The 25,991-nt window shown below is 41.3% G+C and overlaps 1 protein-coding gene across 12 annotated transcripts in view; it reads left to right on the top strand.

Annotated features, from left to right (window-relative positions):
• LOC135486098 (SCY1-like protein 2) overlaps positions 1 to 25,991 on the top strand; it is a 333,434-nt gene that overhangs the window by 227,048 nt on the left and 80,395 nt on the right. For 11 of the 12 annotated variants that reach the window (XR_010446666.1, XM_064768609.1, XM_064768617.1 and 8 more), the window contains one exon: positions 7,450 to 7,626. Coding sequence is in view for 11 of the 12 variants with exons in the window: in XM_064768609.1 (XP_064624679.1) it covers positions 7,450 to 7,626 (177 nt within the window). In the remaining variant the exon portion in view is untranslated. The remainder of the gene's footprint in view (positions 1 to 7,449; positions 7,627 to 25,991) is intronic. The other variant, XM_064768608.1, reaches the window with a different exon arrangement.

The following is a 25,991-nucleotide window of genomic DNA, read 5'->3' as shown; positions in this document are numbered from 1 at the left end:
ATTGTACTGTGCAGTTGGGTCCTCTAGATTGGGATTGGGCATGGTTACCTCCCTTTCACTGTCCTGAGAAATTTTCATCAGGTGTGATCTGTTCCTTCTCAGAGTTGTTCCGTCCTGTTTACGCACATTGTATGACCGTGCATATTGCGTTTTGGAGACTACTTCTCCCAGTGACCAGTCCTTTCCTTGATGATTTTGAATGCGGATGCGTTCACCAGGTGTGAGTTTTGTGAATTCCGATTTGTTGGTGTGCGCGTCATGATAGCGTTTTGCAGTGTCCTTTCGTTCAATGAGTTTATGTTGAGTGTAACAAGGGAGTGAGAGCTCAGTTTCCTCCCGAACAGCAATTGGGCATGTGATGGCAAACCATGACGTGGTGAGTCACTGTATACAAGAAGGGCCAATTACGGGTCTTTACCGTTTGCTTCAGATTTCTAGAGCAAGTTTTTGACAGTTTGACCAGTTTGTTCGGCTCGCCCCTTTGACCTTGGATACCTGGGACTGGATCTTTTGTGCGTAAATTTCCGTTTCTCAGCGAACTCCTTGAAGTTACGGTTGTTGTACCGCGGGCCATTGTCAGATAGGAGCGTTTCTGGAATGCCATGTCTCGCAAATATTTTCTTGATGTGTGCAATCACAGCATTTACGGAAGTGTTTTCAAGCATTTCTATTTCGAATTATCCTGAGAATGCATCAACGACTAGCAGGTGATCTTTGCAATGAAAGAAGAATAGGTCGGTAAAAAAGTTTTGCCATGGACGCTTTGGCGTTTCATGTGGTAATAGCGACTCCTTGCGGTTCTTTCGCCCGTATTTCTGTAACATAGCACATTTTGCTACTTTATCCTCGATTTGAGCCATCATTCCAGGCCAGAACTGAATTTCCTTTGCTCTTCGGCAGCACAGCTTACACCCTAGATGGATTTCATGTAACAGTTCAGTCATTTCATTTTGCATAGACTTAGGCACTGTTATGCGCAAACCTTTCAGTACAATGTCATCCAAAATGCGAAATTCCTCACTGTCATGCCAATACGGACGCAGATAGGAATCAAGATCGCGGCGATACTGAGGCCAGCCGTTTTTGATGTAATCAATCACTTTGATCAACACCGCATCATCAGAGGTGGCTGCCTTAAATTCTCAAGAGAGATTGCCAATTTTCACTGACCATGTGAACATGTGGTTCAACCTCTTTTTCCTATGCACTGTTTGTTTGTCCCGTTAAGTTAAGCACAAGATAGTGCATTCGATACGTACATTTCTTTACCTGGAACATGAACTAGCTTGAATCGGTATTTCTGGAGTCTCAATAGGAATTTCCGTATCCTAGGTAGGGCTTTGTGCGTTGGGTTGTTCACAATTGCCCCAAGGGGCTTATGATTGGACTGAATCAAGAATTCAGGCTGTGAGTACAGGTATTGGTTGAATCGTTCGCACGTATATGTTATTGCAAGTGTCTCTTTTTTCATTTGCGCATAGTTCTGTTCGGCGGTCGTTAGTGCCCGTGATTCGAACACAAATGGATGATCCGATTGTAGGATGGCTACGCCTGGCCCGTCCTTACTGGCGTCGGCAGTGACTACAGTCGGCTTCGCTTGGTCAAAATATGCCAAAACAGGTGCTTCTGTCAATATTTCAATTTCAGTGTTTCATGTCACTGATCCCAGTTCCACTCGAGTCCTTTTGTTGTAGCTCGCGTAGTGGAGCAGTGATAGCGCTCATATCCGGTATGAATTTCGCAAAGAAAATCGCCAGACCTAGAAATCTCATCAGTGCTGATTTGTCATGCGGATTCGCATTGCTGTGATACTGAGCCTTCACTTTCTGAGGGTGAGTCTTATTTCATCACCTGTGAATATGACCCCGACATAATTCACCTCGGTTATACAGATTTTGCGCTTGCTGCGATCTAGCCTAATCCCTAAATTACAAGTTACATGTCTCAAACTTGCTTCATCTGACTTGATTTGCCAGAACGAGGACGAAGCATCAAAGACACTGAAATATTTGCCCCTGCTGACTTAGCGCTTATGTCATCCACTGTCCGTAGTGGATAGCGTTCATGTTTGATAGCTGCATTCGACTCTTTTCGGTCGAGACAAATCCTGAGTGATGAATCGTATTTTTCAACCAGCACGATATTGTTAACCCAATCGGTTTTCACAGTGTCGCCTTGAGCCTGGGTTTGATCGCATATGGTGTGCATCTGGCTCGATGTATCACCGGCTTAGCATCCTCATTGAGAACATTGTTGTGCGTCCATTTCGTTGCCCTTGATGATTTTTCTGCAAGGAGCCCCCCCCCGTTTTAGCCCTTTTGGTGGGTCCATTTTATCACCTTTGGGATTAGTCGTTGAGTTTGTGTACCTCAGCAATATTTCCTCCCCACTAAAGAAATAAAAGATGCAATATTGTGCAGCGTCACTTTTGGGAACGAGACAGTTCGCCAACAAATATATCTTTATCACAAAGAGCTCTTTTAAATTTTGAAATTGACTGAAGAATAACGATTTCAGAGCTTTAAAAGTAAGGCATGTTTGTAGATCTCACCTGGTTCTCATTGCATGAATCGCCCCGGCTTTGCCGATCAGTTAGCCTACCCCCGCTTCGAGTAAGTCGCGGTGTTGTGCGCATCCAGACTGATCACTTGTCGTGCGCAGTTGTTACTGTAGAACGGAAAATATTCGCGGCATAAAATTTTAGCGAATGCCTGACGAGTCGGTAAGGTGACAAAAAGGGTGTGATTAAATGGCAGCATGCTAACCACAGAGTTACTAACTCAAGGAGAGAAGTCTCGCTGCTGCACCCGGGTCATCACCAAGATTTTACTGATTAACGGCACTAATGCACTGCAAAAGACCTTTAGTGGACTGATAAACCATGAAAAACGACTTTCTATAAATCCATGCTTTAAGCTGGATTAATTACCGTCGTCTAATAGGGGAAAAATACATTTGAAGTGTACCCTATGACGATATTATACTTGTTTTAACATGGTTGATCCGTACACCCCTTTAGGGTATATGGATTTTTGTCTGTGTTGATCGGTGTACTTCTTGATTTGATGTGCCAGTTTGGTGTTCTAATATCATCCTAATGGTAGGAAATTAAATATTTATTTGCAACACACAGTGTAGCAGAGATACCTAGCTTGGTCTTTCGAATAGTCCATGGTCAGATATGATCGAACTTCGGTTGCAGGGATGATTTCTGGTGGGCAGTTACATGATTTACAACGTGAATCGCGGCAATGAGCAAATAATTCGCCTTTTTTCAAATAACGCAAGAACGTTAAGTCGGTGAAACACTTGAAAATAGGCTTGTTCTCACAATTGCCGTAGTTTCCGAGTGGATTGTGCAGAGTTCATGAAAAATGACTTTCACCTAAATGTTCGTCTGCTCGAGAAAAGTCATTGTTATGCACTGTGTAAATTGTGTACGTTGACCACCGTGCTGACTATCGAGTAAAGGTCTCAGTTCCGTTGTAGTTGTATTGAAAAGAATTCATTTAAGCAACAATCTTGTTAACATAATTATATCACGAACATTTACATACCTAGAATTGGTCAATGAACTGAAACATGACACAAGAGATGAGTAACATGAATAAGTGATATCATATTTCTCTTGGTCTTTGTTTGTTTTGTCATGTGCTCTAACTTATGGTCATGTGACTTACTCGGATCGACCCCTAGAGCTTTTGAGGGTTGAGCCAGATCGCAAATCAGATGAAAAATGACGTCATTAGAGGTGAATTGGGGAATACATTAGCCCAGAAGTCTCATTCAGTTTTCAAACCTCATCTCCTATACTGAACAGTGAATAGTGAAGGGGCTTTCCTCAACTTTTATAAAACATCTTTCAAATTTTGAAAATGGAAATGTGCTGTTAACCAACTGGAGCTTGTCAGTGTCCTTAAAACTGCGGATTTTCAGGTTTTCAAGTAGATTTCAGCGAAATTTCCGAAGTAATGAAATTTTGTGGAGTAAAAGCTATACTTTGTTAATCATTAGTTATATGCTTAATTAGTCTCCGCCATCGGCTGAGACTTTTGTATTAGGGTATTATTCTCCTCAAGAAATTATTCCAGCAAACTCTCGTCCCCAGGTGAAAGCTTCATATGTACATGAACACGGCAATGCATTGCAAAACATCGATAAAACGAGGGTGTCCATGAACTAAGAAGTCAATCTGGGTAACAGCCGCGAAAGTGCTATGGGCATGCATAGCGCAATACATGTAAATTTTTAACCAATAAACCTCGCCATACCGGCACGATGACTGGTGCCTCGCGTTATGTGTATTACATATTGGCTGCACATATGGAGGAACGTAACGGATAAAGACCAGGGACTAGTCTACACCATCGAAGCATTTTTCTATAAAACCTAATATTTGGAGTTTATGGGCTATGAAATAAGAAAAAACGGCAGTGAATTAAAGCAGCTGAGTTTCAAGAATGTGTTCTTCCCTTCTGGACACTTTATGTTGCCTTGATCAGTCGTATTTCGCACATAAACCATCGCTTCGCTGAAGTGAAAGTGCAATGTTTTTGTTTTGTTTTTGTCAACATGCATGGCTATGGCAAGCCAAAGCGGAATTTATTCAAGAGTTTAGAATTACCATTCAAGAAGTTAAATATAAGTTCAAGAAGGAAATATATGTTCAAGACTAAAATATGTTCAACCTTGAATCAAATGTTTTCAACCTTGAATAAAATATGTTCAACCTTGAATAAAATATGTTCAACCTTGAATAAAATATGTCCAACCTTGAACAAAATATATTCAACCTTGAACAAAATATATTCAAGACTCACGTGACCATATTCAAGACGCACGTGACCACAAAATTGATGACGTAGAGCGTAGAATCTGTGGTACTTCCGATGCGTTCTGTTTCACGACAGGCATTGCGCATTTTGAACCTATAATTTGCCTGATATGTCTGTGAAACATGTATCGACTCTGACATTCACTCGGCATCCATGTCATGATGTGTAGGATTACAGTACATGTCAGGTGTAGGCGGCTAGGTACGTGTACAACCATGTGTCAAAACCTCGTGCGAACAATTCGAGCTCCGAAACGCAACACAAGTACCATGGGTTCGGGAAAGTCCGGACGCGGGTTCGGGAAAGTCCGTTAAGCATCAAACATGAGCAACTACGTCATCAATTTTGTGGTCACGTGCGTCTTGAATATGGTCACGTGAGTCTTGAATATATTTTGTTCAAGGTTGACAATATTTGATTCAAGGTTGACAATATTTGATTCAAGGTTGACAATATTTGATTCAGGATTGAACATATTTTGGTCTTGAACATATATTTAACTTCTTGAATAGTAATTCCACGGTCTTGAATAAATTCCGCTTTGGCTTGCCATACATGGCTGTGTGCATATGAGGCGGAGACTCCAGAGTCTGCAAAGACTCGACTGACAATTCTAGTTTTTAGCCCGCTTGGACATAGACCAATAGGGCTCATGTTGTGCTCGGAGTGGTTCGTGGTGGTCTGTCGTGCATCAGCCGTGCGTCAGCCGTGCGTCCTTAAACTTTTTACCTTGCCTTCATTTTTTGACGGATCATTTTCATCTTCCATGTGTGCATATGTGGGCTTAAGATCTAGGCCAAGTTTGATTTTGAGTGCAATTCGATTCTTAATTTGGCCACCGGTGTGGGGGCTTTTTGCAAAAAAAACTAAAAATAGCTGTTTGTTACTCATGCTTTGAGCTAGGGTGCTCCATTTTATATCATAGGTACATCTTCTGATGATACATCATATATAATACAGGTTTTTTTATTTAGCCTTGTTTTAAGGGAAAACTAGTTCAAATGGCAGAAACTGGCCGATTCCTCATTGGTGCCGTTGTCAGCGCTCTGGCGTCTGTAGTTTTTGACAGATACTTTTCATTTTTCATATGTATGTATATAACCCTAATATCTAGGTCGAGTTCGATTTGGAGTGCTGTGTGGTTCTTAGTTCGCCCACTAGGTGGCTTTTTCTGAAAAAACTTAAAATGCTCATATTTCTACTGTAGGTGCAGCTACTAAAGGGACATCATTGATATTATACAAGTTTTTGATTTTACCGAATTTCAAAACACCCCCCCCGAATTCCTACTGCCAAGCAGGCACAGTGCCCTTTTTTAATAATCGGTGGTTATACGGACATTCGCTAGTAATGGCTGCGTCCTTTCGAACGGAGTATGCTTCGATGCGAAATAGCATGTTGACATAAAATTGATCAAGGTGATTTTTTTACCTTCCCCAAAAAGTCATTTTCTGGGTCATCCAGAAATACGATCCAGTTATCTAGGTGGAAAGTTCACTTAGATGCTTCATACGTGACGTACCGTATCATAATTTAGTTTTGAATCATTGTTATCAATGAATTATCATGAGTTGAAATTGGGAAGTTTTGCGCCACGCATGGGTATAGCTCGACCTTAACTCCAGCAGTAAAGTAGGTTATTTTCTAGTTATACAGGGTGAGTCAATAAAAAGGTAATCAAGAAGTAAAGGGTTACTACGTCTATGATAATTATTTTTGGCCAAAATTGTTGTACCATGACGTAGCAGCTACCGCTGATCCACTGACGCATTAATTACAATCCTATGATCATGCAGCACTTAGCACCATTGTTGTGAAAAGGAGATGTCACGATTTTGACAAAGGTCTCTGTGTCATTTATTTTGGTATCGTAAAAGAAAAAATTAAGTGTTCCTAGGTTTCAGTTGATATTTTCATATAATTTTTGCAGCATTGCATAGAAGATCACCATCAACTTCAAACCCTGATGACGAAGCATTTTTGTGTGAACATCGCTAAAATGGCAATTTCTGACATGATTCTATCAAAAAGAGTGTTTAGAAGCCATTTTCAAAGCAATGTTGCTCACTGGTTACAGACCGCAAAAATTCAAGGATAATGTCATTTGAAAGCTTAGGATCCTAGCCTTGCAATCGCATACTAGAAATTGAATGAATGGTACTGAATCATTTGTCAAATTGATCCCTTATGTCTTTAATACTCGTGTGTGCCAATACTCGTGCGTGCCAATAGATATTGTGAGCCAAGACGTTTCTGATATCCCATTTTCAAAACAATGTTGCTCAGCGATGCATGATCGGATGATTATAATCAAAGTGTCAGTGGATCAGTCGCAGATCCTCCTTCATGGTACCTGGACGTGCTTATACCCTATACTTTTGGATTACCCTTTTATTGACTCACCACTCACCAATATAGCATTTTGAGTTCGTATTAACCTACTGAGCTTTCGTACCGATCCACGGGTTGGATCGGACTCCTTACGCCCGAACTCGGCCAATGGGTTTGTAATAGTTCAAATGTATTATCATTTGAGGCAATTGGTAAGTGGGCACAAGGTGAAATGCATTGCCAGGCTGTTCACTGTACATGTACATTTGTATGTTTGCTTCAGCAGAAAGCCATTGTTGTCCAAGATCGGATCACAGACCGGCGCTGTAGCCTTTTGATACCTGAAGGTGTCCGCAACACACAGCAGTTCAACCCGAATATGCTCCTGCCTGACTCACATCCAGATGCACCATTGAATAGACGTCTCAGCACTCAGAGTCTCGGACCAGTGGTTGTTCCAGTAAGTGTCTGACTTAGTGTAAATTAGTTTGTTTGTTTTTTTAACTTCAGACATTTGAGTTAAAATATTACTACATCTTTTCGTATATTCAATAAATACACCTTAAAGGTCTCATCAAATTTGGTTCAATTGATGCAGAGTACCTGTCAAGTAAGCCGCCCCTGCGAAATTCGACTGGAAATTGTCGGCAAAAGCCGGGAATTTCCACCTAATTCCAAACTATTTTTCCTTGCCAGGAGGCTGGAATTAGCTGGAAATTCCAGAAAATGTCAGGGCCGGAGTTTGGCGGTATTTTGGTAAATGGCAGTGCCAGAAAATGCCAGCTCTGGAAAAAGCTGGCATAACCTGGCATAGCTGGAACCTAATTTCCAGAGCTGGAATTAGGTGGAAAAATCTGGACCCAGGCCTTTCAGCTGATTTACCTATGTCAGGGCTGTCATTTATTGGAAATAGCTGGCATTAGTTGACATTAGCTGGAAATTACAAATTCAGCATGCAACGAGGAATGTCAGGGCTGTCATTTATTGGAAATAGCTGGCATTAGTTGACATTAGCTGGAAATTACAAATTCAGCATGCAACGAGGAATGTCAGGGCTGTCATTTATTGGAAATAGCTGGCATTAGTTGACATTAGCTGGAAATTACAAATTCAGCATGCAACGAGGAATGTCGGGGCTGTCATTTATTGGAAATAGCTGGCATTAGTTGACATTAGCTGGAAATTACAAATTCAGCATGCAACGAGGAATGTCAGGGCTGTCATTTATTGGAAATAGCTGGCATTAGTTGACATTAGCTGGAAATTACAAATTCAGCATGCAACAAGGAATGTCAGGGCTGTCATTTATTGGAAATAGCTGGCATTAGTTGACATTAGCTGGAAATTACAAATTCAGCATGCAACGAGGAATGCGACTGTATCCTCAGGATTGTCATTTGCTGTCATTTATTGGAAATAGTTGACATTTGTTGACATTAGCTGGAAATTAAGAATTCAGTATGCGACCAGGCTGGACCCAAACCTTCGAGCTCATTTACCAATGTCAGGGTTGTCATATATTGGAAATAGCTGGCATTTGTTGACATTAGCTGGAAATTCAATATTGTGTCTGTGACCTGCTCTACGTTTGAATCGATCAGAGCGCTGCACACTAATTAACAGGCATTTTTTGTCACTCAACAGTGACTATGATTAGAATCGTTGTGATATGCAACAAGAAGATCTCTTGTCGTGGAGTAAAACCGATAATCGCTTGGTTTTGACTTTGCTGATTGCAATCTTGTCACACGCACCTGCGATTATCACCACAGACAGGCAATTTTTCACATGCAAACATGATTGCAGTTGATTTTGCTTGATCCCTGGCCGTGCAATTTCCAATTCTAATTCAATTTTGATGGCATCTGCAATTATAACTGCAAACAAGCAATTTCTGTCACACAGAAATATGATTAAAGGTTGCAGGTTGATTTTGCTTCAAACAAAGGTTGCTAGGATGACCAGTTCTTGTTGCGGGCACCTGAAATTATCTATGCAAACAAGTGATTTATGTCACTTGCAAACATGATTGCTGTGACATTATCAAGTTTTGAGCATATGCCACTGACCTAATCCCTTAGTTTTCTGACACAATCTTGTCACACTGGTATAATGTAAATATCATTCTTGGTGTGTGTTGAATGGACTTACACAAGCATAAGAGGCCCATCATATAAAACGTAAGATTATTGCTTCACTCAGAGGCTCCTTGCAGACACCTCTGCCGGGCCGACACTTCCCCATTGCAGATGGTTTAAGTTGCCACATGACCTGGGTTGGAGTGCTCGTCAATGCCGACTGGCGTCGTCAGGGCTCAATGCTGCAACCTGCAACCTTTAATCAGCCATCAATCCTGGAGGCAGCACGTCATTTACATCTTAGCTAATTGTGATCAGTTGATACGATGACGTCATTGACAATCACTGACAGGAAAATTTTGCCTCTTGTTTAATAATATAGATAGTGCAAAGTATTCACATTGTAATATTAGGCTCGTAAGTTTGAGGGTCATGGATTGACCAGATTGGTGTGAATTGCCCCAGGGCCCAATGGAACATATGTGTACCAATTTTAAGTCCAGACTTTACGAAACGTGCCGCGCTAACAATACGGCCGCCACCGACGATGGACTCCACATCATCGCATAGGCTCACAAGGTGAGCCAAATAAAAAAGAGGTGCCGTTTTAACTGACGTGACATCAACATGATGTTAACCACACATAGCACACTCTGTCACTTTGATGTCTGGAGGGCAGGGTTAAAGACGGGGACTGACGTCCAAAATGGATGTCCAAATAACATCACTGCACGGCCTTGAAAAGAACGATGGAGCAAGCCGACTGTTGATTGACTCCATCACTTACATGAGTCATGAGCTGTGGACATCTCCCATGCAAAATCTTACAGTTATGATACTGTCCAGGTCCACGATCATGCATACAATAATACATGCTTACAGCACATGCACTGATTCAGGCTTCTTCATATGCTAAAAAAACAACCTCAAGGCCTGTCCAGATTACCCTTTTGGCATTCATTTGAATCCTTATGTGTTCCAATTCAATTTGTGTAAACTTTGGATATCTTGATATCGAATTCGGGGTAAAAATCAAGAAATAAGAAGAGCTCCCACATGATTTCTTTGTTTGACTTGAAAATTCAAACCTACTGGTTCCTGTCTGAGGTGTAATGCATCATGGGATAGGTCAGGTGATAAGACCACATGATAGAATTGCATAACATAATAGCAATTTTCATAATGCCAGCAAATGCCAGCTTTTTCCAGCAATTGTCAGAAACATCGAATTTGAAATTTCCAGCTAATTCCAGCTTTTGACAATCTCATAGTAAAGTGACAGAGATTTCCAGCGCTGGAACTTTTACGAAAAGTAAAGTTCCAGAAAATGCCAAGAATTTCCACGTCATGGATAAAGTTCCAGTTTTTGTCAGCTTTTGCCAGCTATAACTTTTCGATGAAACTCTCTAAATTCAAAGTGTCAGCTTATTCCTGCCAAGAGCTGGAAATTCCAGCTATTTCCAACAAAATCCACCTAAGGTAAAATTCATTTCGCAGGGGGGTGGTACAGTTATAGCCTTGGAACAATGATAGCCTCTATATCATGTACATGTATGTGCATTGATGTGGACTACTGGCTCCTTTCTACACTATACAGGCTATAATATTGTATACGAGGGTTATATTGTACCAATTTACCTTTCAGGTACTAAAATCATACAAAAAAATCCATGGGTGGATCCAGAAGACCGCATAAGCAGATAGGAAAATTGGCATAAAAAACACCAGCGCCTAACTGCATCGTCATTTACAAAAAGGCACACGCCTATCCCTGGATCCGCACCTGGTTTTAGGGTAGTTTCAATTTGTTATGAAATACAGGTTTGGAAAATGTTTGGCTTTGTACATGGCACCTGTTTAACAAATGCTTCCACTGACAGTCATACACCATATAAGGCATACATTTTGTAGTCCTGTAGACTGCAAAATGGTTGTGCCAGAAGAGTTCTGCAATCGTGGAAGCCTCTGCAATTTTTCTCTCACAAATATAATTTTGGCGTGAGAACGGAATTTTGTAACATTTTTCGAATAAAAAATATATTTACTTATATGATTATATTTTTGCAGATCCGAATTATTCCCAAAAATAAAGCACTTTAAAAAATAAAGCGGTTTTCAGTGGCATACATCAGGTGGTCTTCACCTCAGCCATTTTTTACCTTGGGTAATTTAAAATTTGTGTTAACGAAAATCACTGCCAGATATGACCACATTTGACTATATGTGGCTACAATTGTGGGAATACCCCTGTTCGCAGGACAGCGTTTTCGTGTCTCCCACTCCATAACAAAGTTCAATTGATACAATAAAGAGACTTTGAGCACAAAATAAGACAAGTTTTGTGAGTGTAGCTTATTTATTAAGTTACTTACAGATTTTTGAAAGATGTCTGAAAGCTGGGCAATTTAGGGTTAAATTAGAACTTATCGCGGGGAGTAAAATAATTAAGCCGCTTCGAACAAGATATAACCCCACTGGCTAGCCTCATTAAGTGACTGCACAACCAGCAAATTCTTGATAAGACGGCCCACAGACGTGCTCTCGTAAAATATTCATAGCAAGTTTGAACTTGGAACCTTCTGCATTAAATACTTCTCTTGTTCACCGAACCAGGAAGTACAGTCCTACCAAAAAGTTAATGCCCACTGTTTTTTTTAGCTCAGCTGACAAAGTCAGCGAAGTTGGTCATATTACTAAGGGAATGGTGTCCGTCCTTCCTGCCATCCTTCCTTCCTGCCATCCCTCCATGTCAATTTTGGGCATTTTGTAACCGTAAGACCTAGGCACTTTGTTGACGCTGCTAAATTGGGAATAGCCCAAGGGGAACTCAGTATTACTAAAAATCAGCGCGATCCGACCTACATTCGGGGAATGAGGTCATCGGGAAGTTTAAACTTCTTTCCTATATACCTCGGTCCACAGAGGAAATATTGTTTTCAAATCTGGCCGAATATTTTTTGATAATTTTTCATTTTGACTTGTAATGGAATTAGTTTAGTTTTCACCACCAGTTGGCGCTACAGGCACATTTGACAGATTTTTTGACGATTCAAAAGCCCGGGTTATGACGTATAGCTGCGCAGTTGTATTCTGCGCATTGAATTGGCCAAGGCGGAACCAGGCTATATTTCAGCATACCCACTGTGACCAGTCTAAAGATGGAAGATTGATTTTGCAACAAGTAACCAATTTTCTGCTAAAAAGTAGTCAAGTAGGCGATATTATCACTAGTTCCTTTCAGTGGGTAGTCATAAGGTCTTAAGGGAATACTTTCAGAAATTAGTTCTTGAAAATTTGGCCTCAATTCTGTGAAAACGATATCGGAAGTGCACGCTCTGTTCGCGATGTATTTTGAAGTGGAGAATTCCCACAGTATGTGCAGTGAATCGGCATGATTCTGTTTGCATATTAGTTTTTAGTACTACGATTCTTACATGAGTAAAAAGAAGACGTTTTAAGCAACACAATAATGTTACTCCCATAAAAATTTATTCAAAATTGACGGAGCTACGGCATTCTGTTCAGCAATTGGCAGCGCTGATAAAATACATTGCATGCTAATGTATGCCAAATGGCACACTTTAAAAAGCGCTCATTAGACAACGTAGGGAATCACCAGAAATGACGTCATCGCTGTCTAAATCTTCTATATAATAATATTAGAAGGGGGACGAATAAAGTCACACTTAGAGGCGTTGGATCGCCTTGAAATTTTGCATGAATGGTGGTGACACCTTACCCTGATGCAACGTCTTGGTTCTATTCAAAAATTTACTTCAGCGGAGCAGTTGTGAGGGATTTTTAATCGGACACTGTCAATTCTCCTAACCACTCACAGAGGCCAAGCCATTGCTGTTAAGTTATGCAGGGGCTTAATCAATTACTTGCACTCCCTATGGGGTGAATAACATTACCTTTTGAACAGCTGGCTGTAAGGGGATGATTGGAACAGCCGGTATACCTGCTGACCTGCTGAACCCAGGTTAATGTTATTATCAATCCACGATTGCAGGTCACCTGATTTTCGAGATTTTGCGGGAAATTAAATTGTAAAGAAACGCATGTGTGCAGTTCAAATGTAAAGAAAAATGTATTTTTGGTACTTGTGGTTGCTAGACTTGGGTTTTCTCGCAGTTAGGAGCTGGGGTCAAATTGGTGTCTATTGTTTATGGGTGCTGTTTTAGTCAGAGGTAGCCCTTGATTATGAAGGGATTTTCAAATTAAGGTGACCATGGTCTTTTTATGTGCTCACCACAGCTTTCAATACTTGATGTATCTGAAGAGGCGCGCGGAACCTGACATGGCCTTACCAAGGAGCTGCTCACGGTGCTGAACTTCTAGCTTGCCTGTCGACTAAGTTCCTTTTTGGCCGAGACATTGCTACATGTAGGAGGAGCACGCATTTTAAAGTTATAGTAGTGATAGTACAGTTGGTTCGAGCCATTTGGAAGCCGACATGTGAATGCCTATCTGGGTTCTCCTTTATGGGCGGTTATTTCCGCATAAATAGAGGTTGTCTCAAATAGACATTTTATGTCGTGTTATGACTCGCGAATAGACGTTTGGTGGCGCTCGTTTTAACGGAGACGTACCTGAAATAAACATATTGTGTCGTATCTCAAATAGACATACACTCAAATAGCTATTTGGTGGCGCTCGTATCTCAAATAAAGCGCCACCAAACTTCTATTTGAGTGTATGTCTATTTGAAAAGCGCCACCAAACGTCTATTTGAGTTATACACAAAAATCAGAAAACACGACAATATGTTTATTTGAGATACGAGCGCCACCAAACGTCTATTTGAGTGTATGTCTATTTGAAAAGCGCCACCAAACGTCTATTTGAGTTATACACACAAATCAGAAAACACGACAATATATGTTTATTTGAGATACGAGCGCCACCAAACGTCTATTTGAGTGTATGTCTATTTGAAAAGCGCCACCAAACGTCTATTCGAGTCATAACACGACATAAAATGTCTATTTGAGACAACCTCTATTTATGCGGAAATAACCGCCCATACTCCTTCTTCTCCGTATAAAAAGGGGCATATTGCTGACTAAGGAACGAGGCATATTGACATACATGACGCCTTTGCAGGGTCCGAGTCTGTGGACAATTGGTTTGATTAATTTGTCTCTTCGACAGTGCTCCTTTATTGCATTACATTTTCATCACAATTCATTCTATTCAAGATATAGCCAATTTGAACTTGTATGTGCCAAGGATAGATTGGTTCCCGATCGACTCGCTAGGGATACGCAGTAGAGCACAATGTCATGAAAAACGACCCTTTGTATTGTAAATTCCAATCACCTGCAGGACAGGTCAATTTCTCTCAATAAAATTAATTTTGTTAACTCCTGTAATCTCTACCTTATTAAAAAAAAGACAGTGGTGTTAGTCCCAAACTGGTCATTATGCCCCCGCTGAAGTGGGGGCATTATGTTCTTAGGTGGTTTCCGGCCGCCGGCCGCGTCCGCGTCCGCCGCACTGAATTCCAGACTATAACTCAAGAACCCCTTGCTCGGCTCACTTGAAATTTTTAGGGGGTGTTGGCCTAGTGTGTCAAAGGGTCCCTATTGTTTTTTGGCGCGTTCCAAAATCCAATATGGCCGCCAGCCGCCATCTTAGATTTTCGCATTCCGCTCGTTTACTAGAGAACCAGAGGTCCAATAGTCTTCAAACTTTTGTGGTGTGATAATCTATGGTAGGGGAGGTTCCCTATCGATTTTGGGCCTGACCCGAAATCAAAGATGGCCGCCAGCCACCATCTTAGATTTTTGCATTCCGCGCGTTAACTGGAGAACCAGAGGTCCAACAGTCTTCAAACTTTTGTGGCGTAATGGTCTATGGTAGGGGAGGTTCCCTATCGATTTTGGGCCCGACCCGAAATCAAAGATGGCCGCCAGCCACCATCTTAGATTTTCGCATTCCGCTCGTTTACTAGAGAACCAAAGGTCCAACAGTCTTCAAACTTTTGTGGCGTAATGGTCTATGGTAGGGGAGGTTCCCTATTGATTTTGGGCCCGACCCAAAATCAAAGATGGCCGCCAGCCACCATCTTAGATTTTGGCATTCCGCTCGTTAACTGGAGAACTGGAGGTCCAACAGTCTTCAAACTTTTGTGGCATAATGGTCTATGGTAGGGGAGGTTCCCTATCGATTTTGGGCCAGACCCGAAATCAAAGATGGCCACCAGGTCCCCGACTTGGTGATTTGTATTCCGCCCCGTAAATTAAGAACCGAGTGAGTGACAGACCTGAAACTTATGTGGTGTTATAACCTAGTGTAGGGGAGGTTCCCTATCCATTTTGGGCCCGATCTGAAATCCAAGATGGCTGCCAGGCCCGACTTGGTTTTTCGCATTCCGACCTGTAACTCAAGAACCAAGTGGAGTGACAGACCTGAAACTTATGTGGTGTGATGAGGTTGTGTAGGGGAGGTTCCCTGTCGATTTTGGGCCTGACCCAAAATTCAATATGGCTGCCAGCAGCCAACTTAGATTTTGGTATTCCGATTGTTAACTGAAGAACTAGAGGTTTGACACACTTCAAACTTTTGTGGTGCAATGGTCATTCAGGGGATGCTCTCTATCAATTTTGGGCGTGTTCCAAAATCCAATATGGCTGCCAGCAGCCAACTTAGATTTTGGTATTCCGATTGTTAACTGAAGAACTAGAGGTTTGACACACTTCAAACTTTTGTGGTGTAATGGTCTTCAGTAGGGGAGTTTCTCTATCGATTTTGGGCGCATTCCAGAATCCAAAATGGCCTCCAGCCGCCATCTTAGATTTTTGCTGAGATGAGATAAGATAAGAGATGAGATAAATAGCCACGCAGTTGCTATTCATTGATATCCGAGCATTGGATATTCTGTGACAGACATCAGGAGATGAGATAAATAGCTAGGCAATTCCTATTCATTGATATCCGAGCATTGGATATTCTGTGACTGACACCAGGAGAAGGGATAAATAGCCTGACAGTTGTTATTCATTAGCATGTAAGCAATGGATATTCTGTGACTGATTCTAGCAGATTGCACTAGCTACCCGGCAGTGACTAGTCTTTAACTTCCTGAGTACCAGATATTCTGTGACTGATTCCAGGCGATCGCATAATTGATGCTGTTCCAGTAACAGGGTCAACAGCTTGCCCACTGATCTTCTGTGTAAATTGCTAGCAGGCAATCGCCTTGGAAACGGCAAAAACTTAAAAGATCAAGGAGATGACAACGGCGAAAATAGTATAGACCACGCTTCACCTCTGTAGTGAGTAAATGGGAAAACCAACCTCTGCTGTTCACGTGCATGTCTATTGTCAGACCAACTAGCCCAGTCAACAGCCATATTATTGTGGATGTTATTTGAGAGCCTCCACAAAATTTCATAAACAGCCACAGAGAAGATATTATCGTATTTATGCGCTTATAAGCGCACTGCGCTTATATTCGAGGTGCGCTTATAGCCACAATTTCATATTTATAGGCTAAATAACGCACGCAATGAACATATTAACACACCGAACACACCAGAGCAGGGGCATACATTCGCAATTTGCCCCAATTGCGTTATATATTTCTAGTTTCTATTTATTTTGACCTCTGTTAAATCAGGATACCTCTCAATTACAGACAGCATTTTGTATCCTTGTGCTGTACAACCCAGCCTGGACATACCACAGTTGTCCATGGAGAAGTCTCATCCTCTCTGACACTTCTTTTCTGTAAAGCTACCGATACAACATACTGAACTTGGAATATCTTCCGTTGCCTCCTGTAATATTTACATACCATGGCTGATTAGTTCAGTCATATTTCATCCAGCTGGCAGCTCTGCATTGGAAATTTTAGTGGTATAACGTGTTCTCTTGACCTTCAGACAGTAGTATAAAGTCAATATTTACTGCTTTGCACCCTCAGTCCTATGTTACTAGATCATCCAGCTGAGCGCCAGGCCCTTGGGCCTCTTGTAAAAATATCACAGAGATAAAAAAAGATTTTGAATGCGGTTTTCAGCAGAGTATGATATATTTGGTTGGTCATATATATGTTGTATTTGGATGCACCTAATTCAATACCTTCATTATGTAACAGATATTGATAAAAAAGTCCAAAAATCACATTTTTTTATTTCATGTGGCTTTTCAAAAATTCACATTTAAGCCCATGAACTGTGCTTTATGACCATCATGTTTGGCACTTGCAATACCATAGAATATGTTCGATAGTGACAAATGTAAATTTTTTACTTAGGATCTTTACGTGATGATTTTTATCTCTTCCATTACCATTGATAATTACTCCCAATCCTTAATGTATGAGCTTGAGTTGGCAAAGGACCATGCAATTACAGAAACATTAACTCGCATTATATTTCCTATTATGGCCATGACTATATTCAGTAGGTTTCTAAGTAAACACTTCCTACTTTGTGTGGCCATCAAAAATTTAAATACGGTTGAATCATTGGCATGTTAGGTTTGTTTGGGAATCAGTTGCAACAGACAGCCCTTGAACAACCCTCTGTTTATAATTGTAATTGAACCACCAATTGTGTTGAATGGCCCCATTCATAAAGACCCTGACTAACTGCATTGGTAACCGTGTGGGGAGTCTCAAAGGTCACCACCTGTGTGAAAAAAACAATAACCTGTAGCAAGCTGAAACTGATCTTCAAAATTAAGAATTGAGCAGGAATTTCTATAAAAGTTCACCAATACATTGTGAAAAAGAACGAAAATAAAATAAAATACAAAAGTTAGTTTTTGGACATTTTAAAAAGTGCCCGTTACATAATGAAGAGGCAGGATTAGCTGGGCCCAAATACAACAGCCAACTAAATATACCATTCTCTGCTGAAAACCGCATTCAATTATCTTATTCTATCTCTGTTATATTAAAATAAACTTGTGGACATTTACTCTCTGGTAGGACTGTATTTGTACTCATCAATATGCCTCGCTATTTTTAGTTTTTACTCGGATTAATGTGATGAGTATTGGCATTACGTTTTACGGCAGTACGTTTTACGTGTACGCGAGCTGCACAAAGCGCACGGACGTAATAGCCCACGTTAGTGGATATCTTTATGATTTGGTTGGGCGCTTGACACCTGAAACGTCCATGTTGTTTGGCATGACGTTTCTTCGCAATTTTAACGCGTGTCTCTTGTATTAAGTCGTTCTACATGTACAGTCTTGATCATGTTAATATCAACACCTTCTTTATTCAATATCTCCCAAATTAGTGCACCAATTCCAATGCGGTTTTCAGCATATTATTAGAAATCGTGTTTTCTATTTAAATATTATAGCAAGAATGCGAATGCATGAATCATCCATTGTATTAATCAGCCAATTAAAAAAAACTTACAAAAACAAATTTGATTGTGAAATATTTTTTCGCTAGAACGATAGTACACAATATTCCAAGAATACTGACAAAAAATCATCAAAGTCAAACAAGTAAAAATGAAGATAGAGCGATTTAACTTTTTGTTAAATTAAGGGTTTCACTGCCAAAAGCATGTTTTTCTCGTAAAAGCATGCCACTTGGTAATGAATGCGCTGTTGTTAAATAGCTCTGTCTTCATTATTACTCGTTCGAATTTGATGATTTTTTGTCGGTATTCTTAGAATTTTGTGTTTTATCATTATAGCGAAAAACTTTTCATAAAAAGTTAGAACTTAAAAAAGTATTTTGTAAGGGTTTTTTAAATGGCCGATTACATAATGACGCCCTCATGCATTTACACTCGTGCCATGATCTATCTATCTATCTATGTATCACATTTATATAGCGCCCTTATCAGTCCTATATTGGGCCGTTCAAAGGCGCTTAACAAAAACAGAGTCTCTGTAAGAAGTATAGTCTTTGACAACAATAAACAATTCTAATGTTCGTAATGTTGTTGAAAAAGGTGGGTCTTGAGGAGTGTCTTAAAAGTTGTGATGGAGTCCGCATTTCGAATATTACTAGGGAGGTCATTCCAGAGTGCTGCTGCGGCACACTGGAATGTACGCTCGCCAAATCTAGTCCTTGTGCGCGGGAGCACTAGCGAGATGGTATCGGCTGATCGAAGTACTCGCCGTGACTGACGGATCTCTAAAAAGTCAGACAGGTACTTGGGGGCCTGTCCTCGCATGGCTTTGAAAGCTAGCAGAAGTATCTTAAAATTTACCCGACTGACAATGGGCAGCCAATGCAGTTCACGTAAGACTGGCGATATGTGGGCGAATTTCGCAGTACGCGTGATTATCCTCGCGGCGGTATTTTGGGCACGTTGCACCTTGTCAGACAAAGCCTTGGTGACACCGTAGAGCAACGAGTTACAATAGTCAAGGCGTGACATAACTAGCCCATGCACCAGACTTTGTAGCATCCCTGGTGAGGTAACGCCTGTTTGACCAATGAGTCTTAGCTGATTGTAAGCTGACCTGCAAACACTGTTTACCTGCTGCTCCAAGGTTGAGCTAGTGTCAAACATGACACCGAGGTTGCGCACACTACTCGAAGATGTAATTTGGGTGTCACCAACTTTAAGAACCACATGGTCAATTTTCTTGAGTGAATGTGTTGATGCAAAGAGCATCAATTCGGTCTTTTCATCGTTTTTACTCAGCATATTTACATCAAACCAGGTCCCTGTTCCTGACAGACATCGTTCAACTGTAGAAATGGTTGCCAGTTGGTTTGAAGGCTCCTTCAATGTGAAAGCGGCATATAGCTGTGCGTCGTCAGCGTAGAAATGGTAATCCTGACCGAAATTTCTCACGACACTTCCCAGGGGCTTTGTGTACATAGTATACATTTTAGGACCTAGTACTGATCCCTGAGGTACACCGTATTTAAGTAACACAAGCTCCGACTGTGCCGTCAATAACTACAGTCTGGTACCGATTTCCAAGGTATGACGCCATCCAATCAAGTGCCCGACCGGTTATATCCCGTACACGTCCTTGAATCGCGTCAGCAATGTCTGGTGGTCTAGCGTATCGAATGCTGCAGACAAATCGATCATAACAAGGATCACCACTTGACCTTTGTCCAGGGCCTTCAGTACATCACTCTGTACCTTCAACAGGGCTGTTTCTGTGGAATGATGTTTCCTGTAGGCGGACTGAAAATCCTCGTACAAATCATTTGATTGTAGGTGTTCAGCAAGTCGCTTGTCTACAACTTTTTTCAAATGATGTGTAATTAGAAAAAAAAATTGCGGACAATATCCTGAAAACTGTATTGGAATTGGAGTAATAGTTTGGGAGACATTGCATGAAGTAGATGTTGATATCAATATGATCAAAACTGTATGTGGTTTTCTTAGCAAAATAGCACAGTAAGCTAAGGAAACTTATATTTATCTCTATTTTTGATTATCCGGGTAATTCCTTTTCGAACTCAAAATAATCCTGCGCACTTTTATAAAAAGATCATCAGAAAAGAATTGAAGAATTTAAAGTAAAAGTAAGTAGAATAATAATAATGTGAAGAAATTTAATTGAAAAAAGGATTCCAAATGGAGTCGACCCCACGATGTATTTGGAAAAATACATGCCATGCCAGCAGTGCTACTGAGTGAGCTAAACTGGACAGTTCGAAAGGTTGCGTCTAGGTAATCATTTTGACCAACAGAAATAAATTAGGTTCGGTGTTCGTCACACTTGAATACCCTTGATTAAATATTCTGAGGCCGACAATGCTATTAAAATTCCCGATTTCTGGGATATACGTATTATAATTGGCATTATCAGATAGTTCAATAATAAATGCCTTGCCTGATAGAGAGCCAGCTTTGCGAAAGGACAAATGCAACCAAATAACCTTATCAAAATGATTTTCGTCCGCCATTGCTCAGACGTTTGGTCCCATTCCGAGATGTTTTGTCACATTCCGGGATGTGTGGTCCTATTCCTGGAGCTCTTTGCTGTTCGAAAGGGATAACACTTCAAATTATTTTGTTTCCGGTAGCAGACGATAGAAAATGCCTCGCTATAACTAAAAATGCCTCATTTTCGTGGGATGTTCGCCCCTTCCCCCCCCCCACCCCTTTTGTTCATTCACAAATACCTTACAAGTTCTCAAAAACTATTAACCACAGGCCTAATTCTATATACTGTATAGTATCCGTTAATCAGTCGGCCCGCGAAACTTGTTCGAAAGGAAAGTCGATGAATATCCAGGTTCAGATAACTATTGATCAACCCGTCATCCGCGAGAATAGTGATCTGGTCAATTTCATTGGTGCTCAGGCCTACTCGTCTGCATGCATTGCTTGCGTGAATGACCATCGTGTTGAACTGCATGAACAAAAACAGAAGCGTCCATGCGGTTGCCGAGAGAAATGGAAACGTCCGAAACACCCTGCAGAAGTCTGCCAGAAACATGATAGTCTACGGCGAAACAGTGGCAGTGCTGTCAGTCAGTAGCAGAACACCGTAAGTGCTGGATCATGAGTGTAAGTACATGTACAAATGCACGTAGGCCATGTCCAAGCATGCGGGCGGCCTACAATGTACATGCATGCACGTGCGTGTGTCCTGATGATAACCGGAAAAAAACAAACAATACAAGTTAGAATTATAAAATTAGAAATAAATGAAAACAATCCCCTTCCATGCCACATCGGCACATAAACTTGCACCGCTATTTGCGGGGAAGACGTGGTAGATAAATTGCTCGGCACTGGATCCAACGCAATGGTCGTCCAGAAGTAGATACGAGACCTAGTTGGTAATTGCACGCCGACAAAGAAAAGGGTCAAAACGGCATAAAAACTTGCGAAGTGTTGAAATATAACCAGTAAAAGCGAACGTCCTCATAGAAAGATCTGACAATCCTAATGAAGGGATTGCAAATAATATTTCAGCAACCTAGAACCACGCTTGCGTAATTTTGATCAAAGAAGGTCATGAGTTTTAGGCCTACGTGGTAAAAACATGGCCGTATTGAATCTGGGGAGAAGATTTCAGGACGAAATAGCAGAATTTCTCTGTCTTTACACTAATTTTCTTCCGATAATACACGATGGAGTATAGCTGAATATTCTTTATATGAGGCCGTGTGCTTTTACTGGTTATATTTCAACACTTCGCAAGTTTTTATGCCGTTTCGGCCCTTTTCTTTGTCAACGTGCAATTACTTACTTGGCCTCGTATCTATTTCTGGACGAGCACTGCGTCGGAACCGGTGCCGAGCAATTTATCTTCCCCGCAAATAGTGGTGCAAGTTTATGTGCTGATGTGGCATGTTAGGGGATTGTTTTCATTTATTTCTGTTTCTATGATTCTAACTTGTTGTATCGTTTGTTTTTTCAGGTTATCATCAGGCCGCCCGCATGCTTGGACATGGCCTTCGTGCTTTTGTACATGTATTTACACTCATGATCCAGCACTTCCGATGTTCTGCTACAGACTGACGGCAGCGGCACTGTTTCGCCGTAGAATATCATGTTTCTTGCAGACTTCTGAAGGGTGTTTCGGACGTTTGGATTTCTCTCGGCCACCGCGCTGGGGCGCGGTGGTCTTTTTTAAAAACATGGACGCTTCTGTTTTTGCTCATGCAGTTCAGCTTCAACCCTTGGCATTCCAGTAGTGGGATTGAAGAAAAACTGATGACACCTGTTTTCATGAATTCTATTTTGTTCAGTAGACTTGAAACTTTAAACATTCGTCAAAGGATTTTCTATACAGGAGAAGAATTCGTCAACGTGTTCTGGAATGTGTGGTCCATCATGTTGCAGCAGCCTACATGCACTTCAGGACGTGTGGACTGCCTCTTCATTTATGGGGGCCAAGGAGTCACTTATGACTTGCAAAACTGTCCCTCTGGTTATAGGTTCGCAACGACCATTTTCATCATTGTTGTTGATTTTCGATGTTTTCCACCTTCTTCGCATGTTAATTTTAAAAGATCGGATGATTGTTCGATCAAGGGGTTTGAACCAGCAAGGTACATCTCCCTGGGACCATCTCTACAAAACCCGGCGCATCTTCAATGTGACGCTTCACCTGTGCATTTCGATGGGCCGGGAACATGTCCCATATCAACTGGAACGGAAATTTGTCCCCTGCAAAGGGAATAAGACAATCGTTCACCCATGAAAGAAGAGTCTACCAGTTGGCCCAACCCGTTTCGAACACCGATACACGAACGTTGTTGGGAGCATTTTCCCTCAACTCCTTAATTTCTGCGCGTCTGCCCATAGGCCTTTGAAGATGACACTTGCAGGCATTTTTCTGCCACTTACTGTTATACCCAATGTGACAGTGCACCCTAATTTTGAGTTACCACGAGAATTACGCACATACATTTGTTTCGCTCCCTTAGCGTTGTATGTGTACTGTGGTGCCATGTCATAAAGTTCAAAAATTTCATTCATATTAATAACAAGGTCTATCCCATTTTTGTCAACAGTCTGGGCAACTTGCTGCTGAAAATTTGCCACACGTTCATCCACGTTTTCTGGGATAGCTGAGGAGTTTTTATATTGCTTCCGATAGCTTATGCCATTGCTGGAGAGAAAACCGGTCAGCCAACTTTTGGACGCCATGAATTCAGCTTGTTGAGGCTGATGCTCACAGTATTTCAGTTGTTGCTGTTCGGGAAGTTCATCCCACCACGCCAGGAATGAACGTTGGGCTTGAATCATCAGGTCCTTGCCCGAGAGTGGTACTCCTCGTTGTCGTCTGGCATCTATTCACTCACGCACCAATCTGTCAACCTCTAGCCAGAGTGCTGAAAGGGAGTGCTTTGCTTAACCATATTCCAATGAACCCTAACCCTCGATTCACCTTGTATGACAAATGGATGAAGTCTTCGCTCACTGCTGCCGCATCTACTTTTTCACCGAAGACAAGAAGCTAACGGATAAATCATCGAAAAACAGTGATTCTGAGGAACATGCAAAATGGAATGTGGAGACAACTTTGGCAACCCAAACATGCCGAGCAAGGGGTGAATGGGTCAAAGTAGCTTTCACCGATGCCTCTTTGTCTCTGCCGACGCCTCTGCGACTGCCTAATGGTGACTTGAGGATGTCTCTCACAGAGTTCATCCTGTTCGAGCAGCCTTCGATGCAGAGTAGTCGGGGGATTGTTATGGTCCCTTGCAAACTGAGCCGATGAAATTGCACGAGGGTGCCTTATGTTTTCATTGTTGAAGTCATCCAATAGACGGATTTTTTTCTTCTAGAGAGTATGATCGGTAACGGCGAGGAGGTCGGATATCAACATCATCATCTACTCCATAGGCAATACGAAAGTGTCCAGAATGACGAGGAGTGTTAGAAATTTCACGCCAACCATCATCTTGGTTATGTCTTCAAACGTGGAATGTAATGCAATCATGCGCCCACAGAGGCCTTGCTCATCCGACCTCTTCTTCATATTGTCACATTTCTTCAAGGTGTACTCGCTACAAGAAACGCCATGGTGCACCAGCAGAATTGACATGGTGTTGTATGGAGAGATGCGTTATCAACTTAACTAGACCTGGAACCTGGATATTGAACGACTTTCCATTCGAACAAGTTTCGCGGACGACCGATTAACGCATACTATACAGTATATACAGGTGCATGTGCATGTTCACGTGGATGTGCAATCTTGGTTGACGACGAGATTTTGCTGATATCAAACGATATTTATTGAACACATTAAGTGATGTTCGATGCAATCACTTACCAATAATTTAAACAATATCGTCGCCAATCAGACTGATTTCAAACTGGGGTAAAAACACAAAGTTCTATCTATCACCTCTGTTGTACATTACACCTTGTGTCAGACACCAGCTCGTGATATTCTGAATTGACTGACGGTCTTGTCGTGCGCCATTAAAAACTTTAGTTTCAGGGATGGGTCATGCATCAACCCCAGCCATAGCTAGCATCACTTAATGGTAATGCAGTGTACCATAATAGATGCTGCTGTCTAGTCAATTGTGTGGCTTTAACTAAAGACACCAGTAACTTTGTAAATATTAACATTATTTCAAAATAATTTTAGATAAACTAGTATGAAACCTCAAATGTATCATTGTTGGTACATAAAGGGTTGACATTGTATCTAAATCGGAAAGATTTATGATCAAATAATATAATTCGGGTATAAGAATTAGAAAACCTAGCGTTTTCATGATTCATGACAGGATATATTGAGCTGTTTATAGGGGCTACAAATTCCCCGAACCAACGGGTTACAAATACTCCGAGGGTACCTTAGTCTGAAAAGTGTCTCTTTTAATAATGACATCAATTGCCGCATACAACATTCACTACTTTAAATACTGAACACCTAAACCAGGCGCAGATACAAGGGGGGGGGACGCACCCGGCGCACACCCCCCCTAATTCCGGCGCGGTGTAAAAAAATTGTAGCCCAAATTAAGCTTAAACAAGCTTAAACGAAAGAGCCAGTGCAGCAAACTTTCGTACACGTTCACTCTCATATAAAACATGACCACACCCCTTGGCTTTAGCGCGAGAATATGTACACGCCATGATCCCACGAAGGATCTTTCTGTGCAATGGTCAGCTGACCGACCAATGCGCCGCAGATGCGCTACAGACAGGTAGCCTGATCATGGCGGAAAAACGAAAGTCGCAGTCATCTCTCGTCAATTTATTTGCGAAGAGTAGAAAAAAAGACGCTCATCTTTGAAAAAGAATTTTAAACCTTTTTTCATAAATCACTACCTCCTTCAAACCACGTGCCTTTCCTACAGTCGGACTTTTTTTCA

This window comes from Lineus longissimus, chromosome 4, assembly GCF_910592395.1.
Source record: "Lineus longissimus chromosome 4, tnLinLong1.2, whole genome shotgun sequence".
NCBI lineage: Eukaryota > Metazoa > Nemertea > Pilidiophora > Heteronemertea > Lineidae > Lineus > Lineus longissimus.
This window is presented reverse-complemented; position numbering and strand designations above follow the sequence as displayed.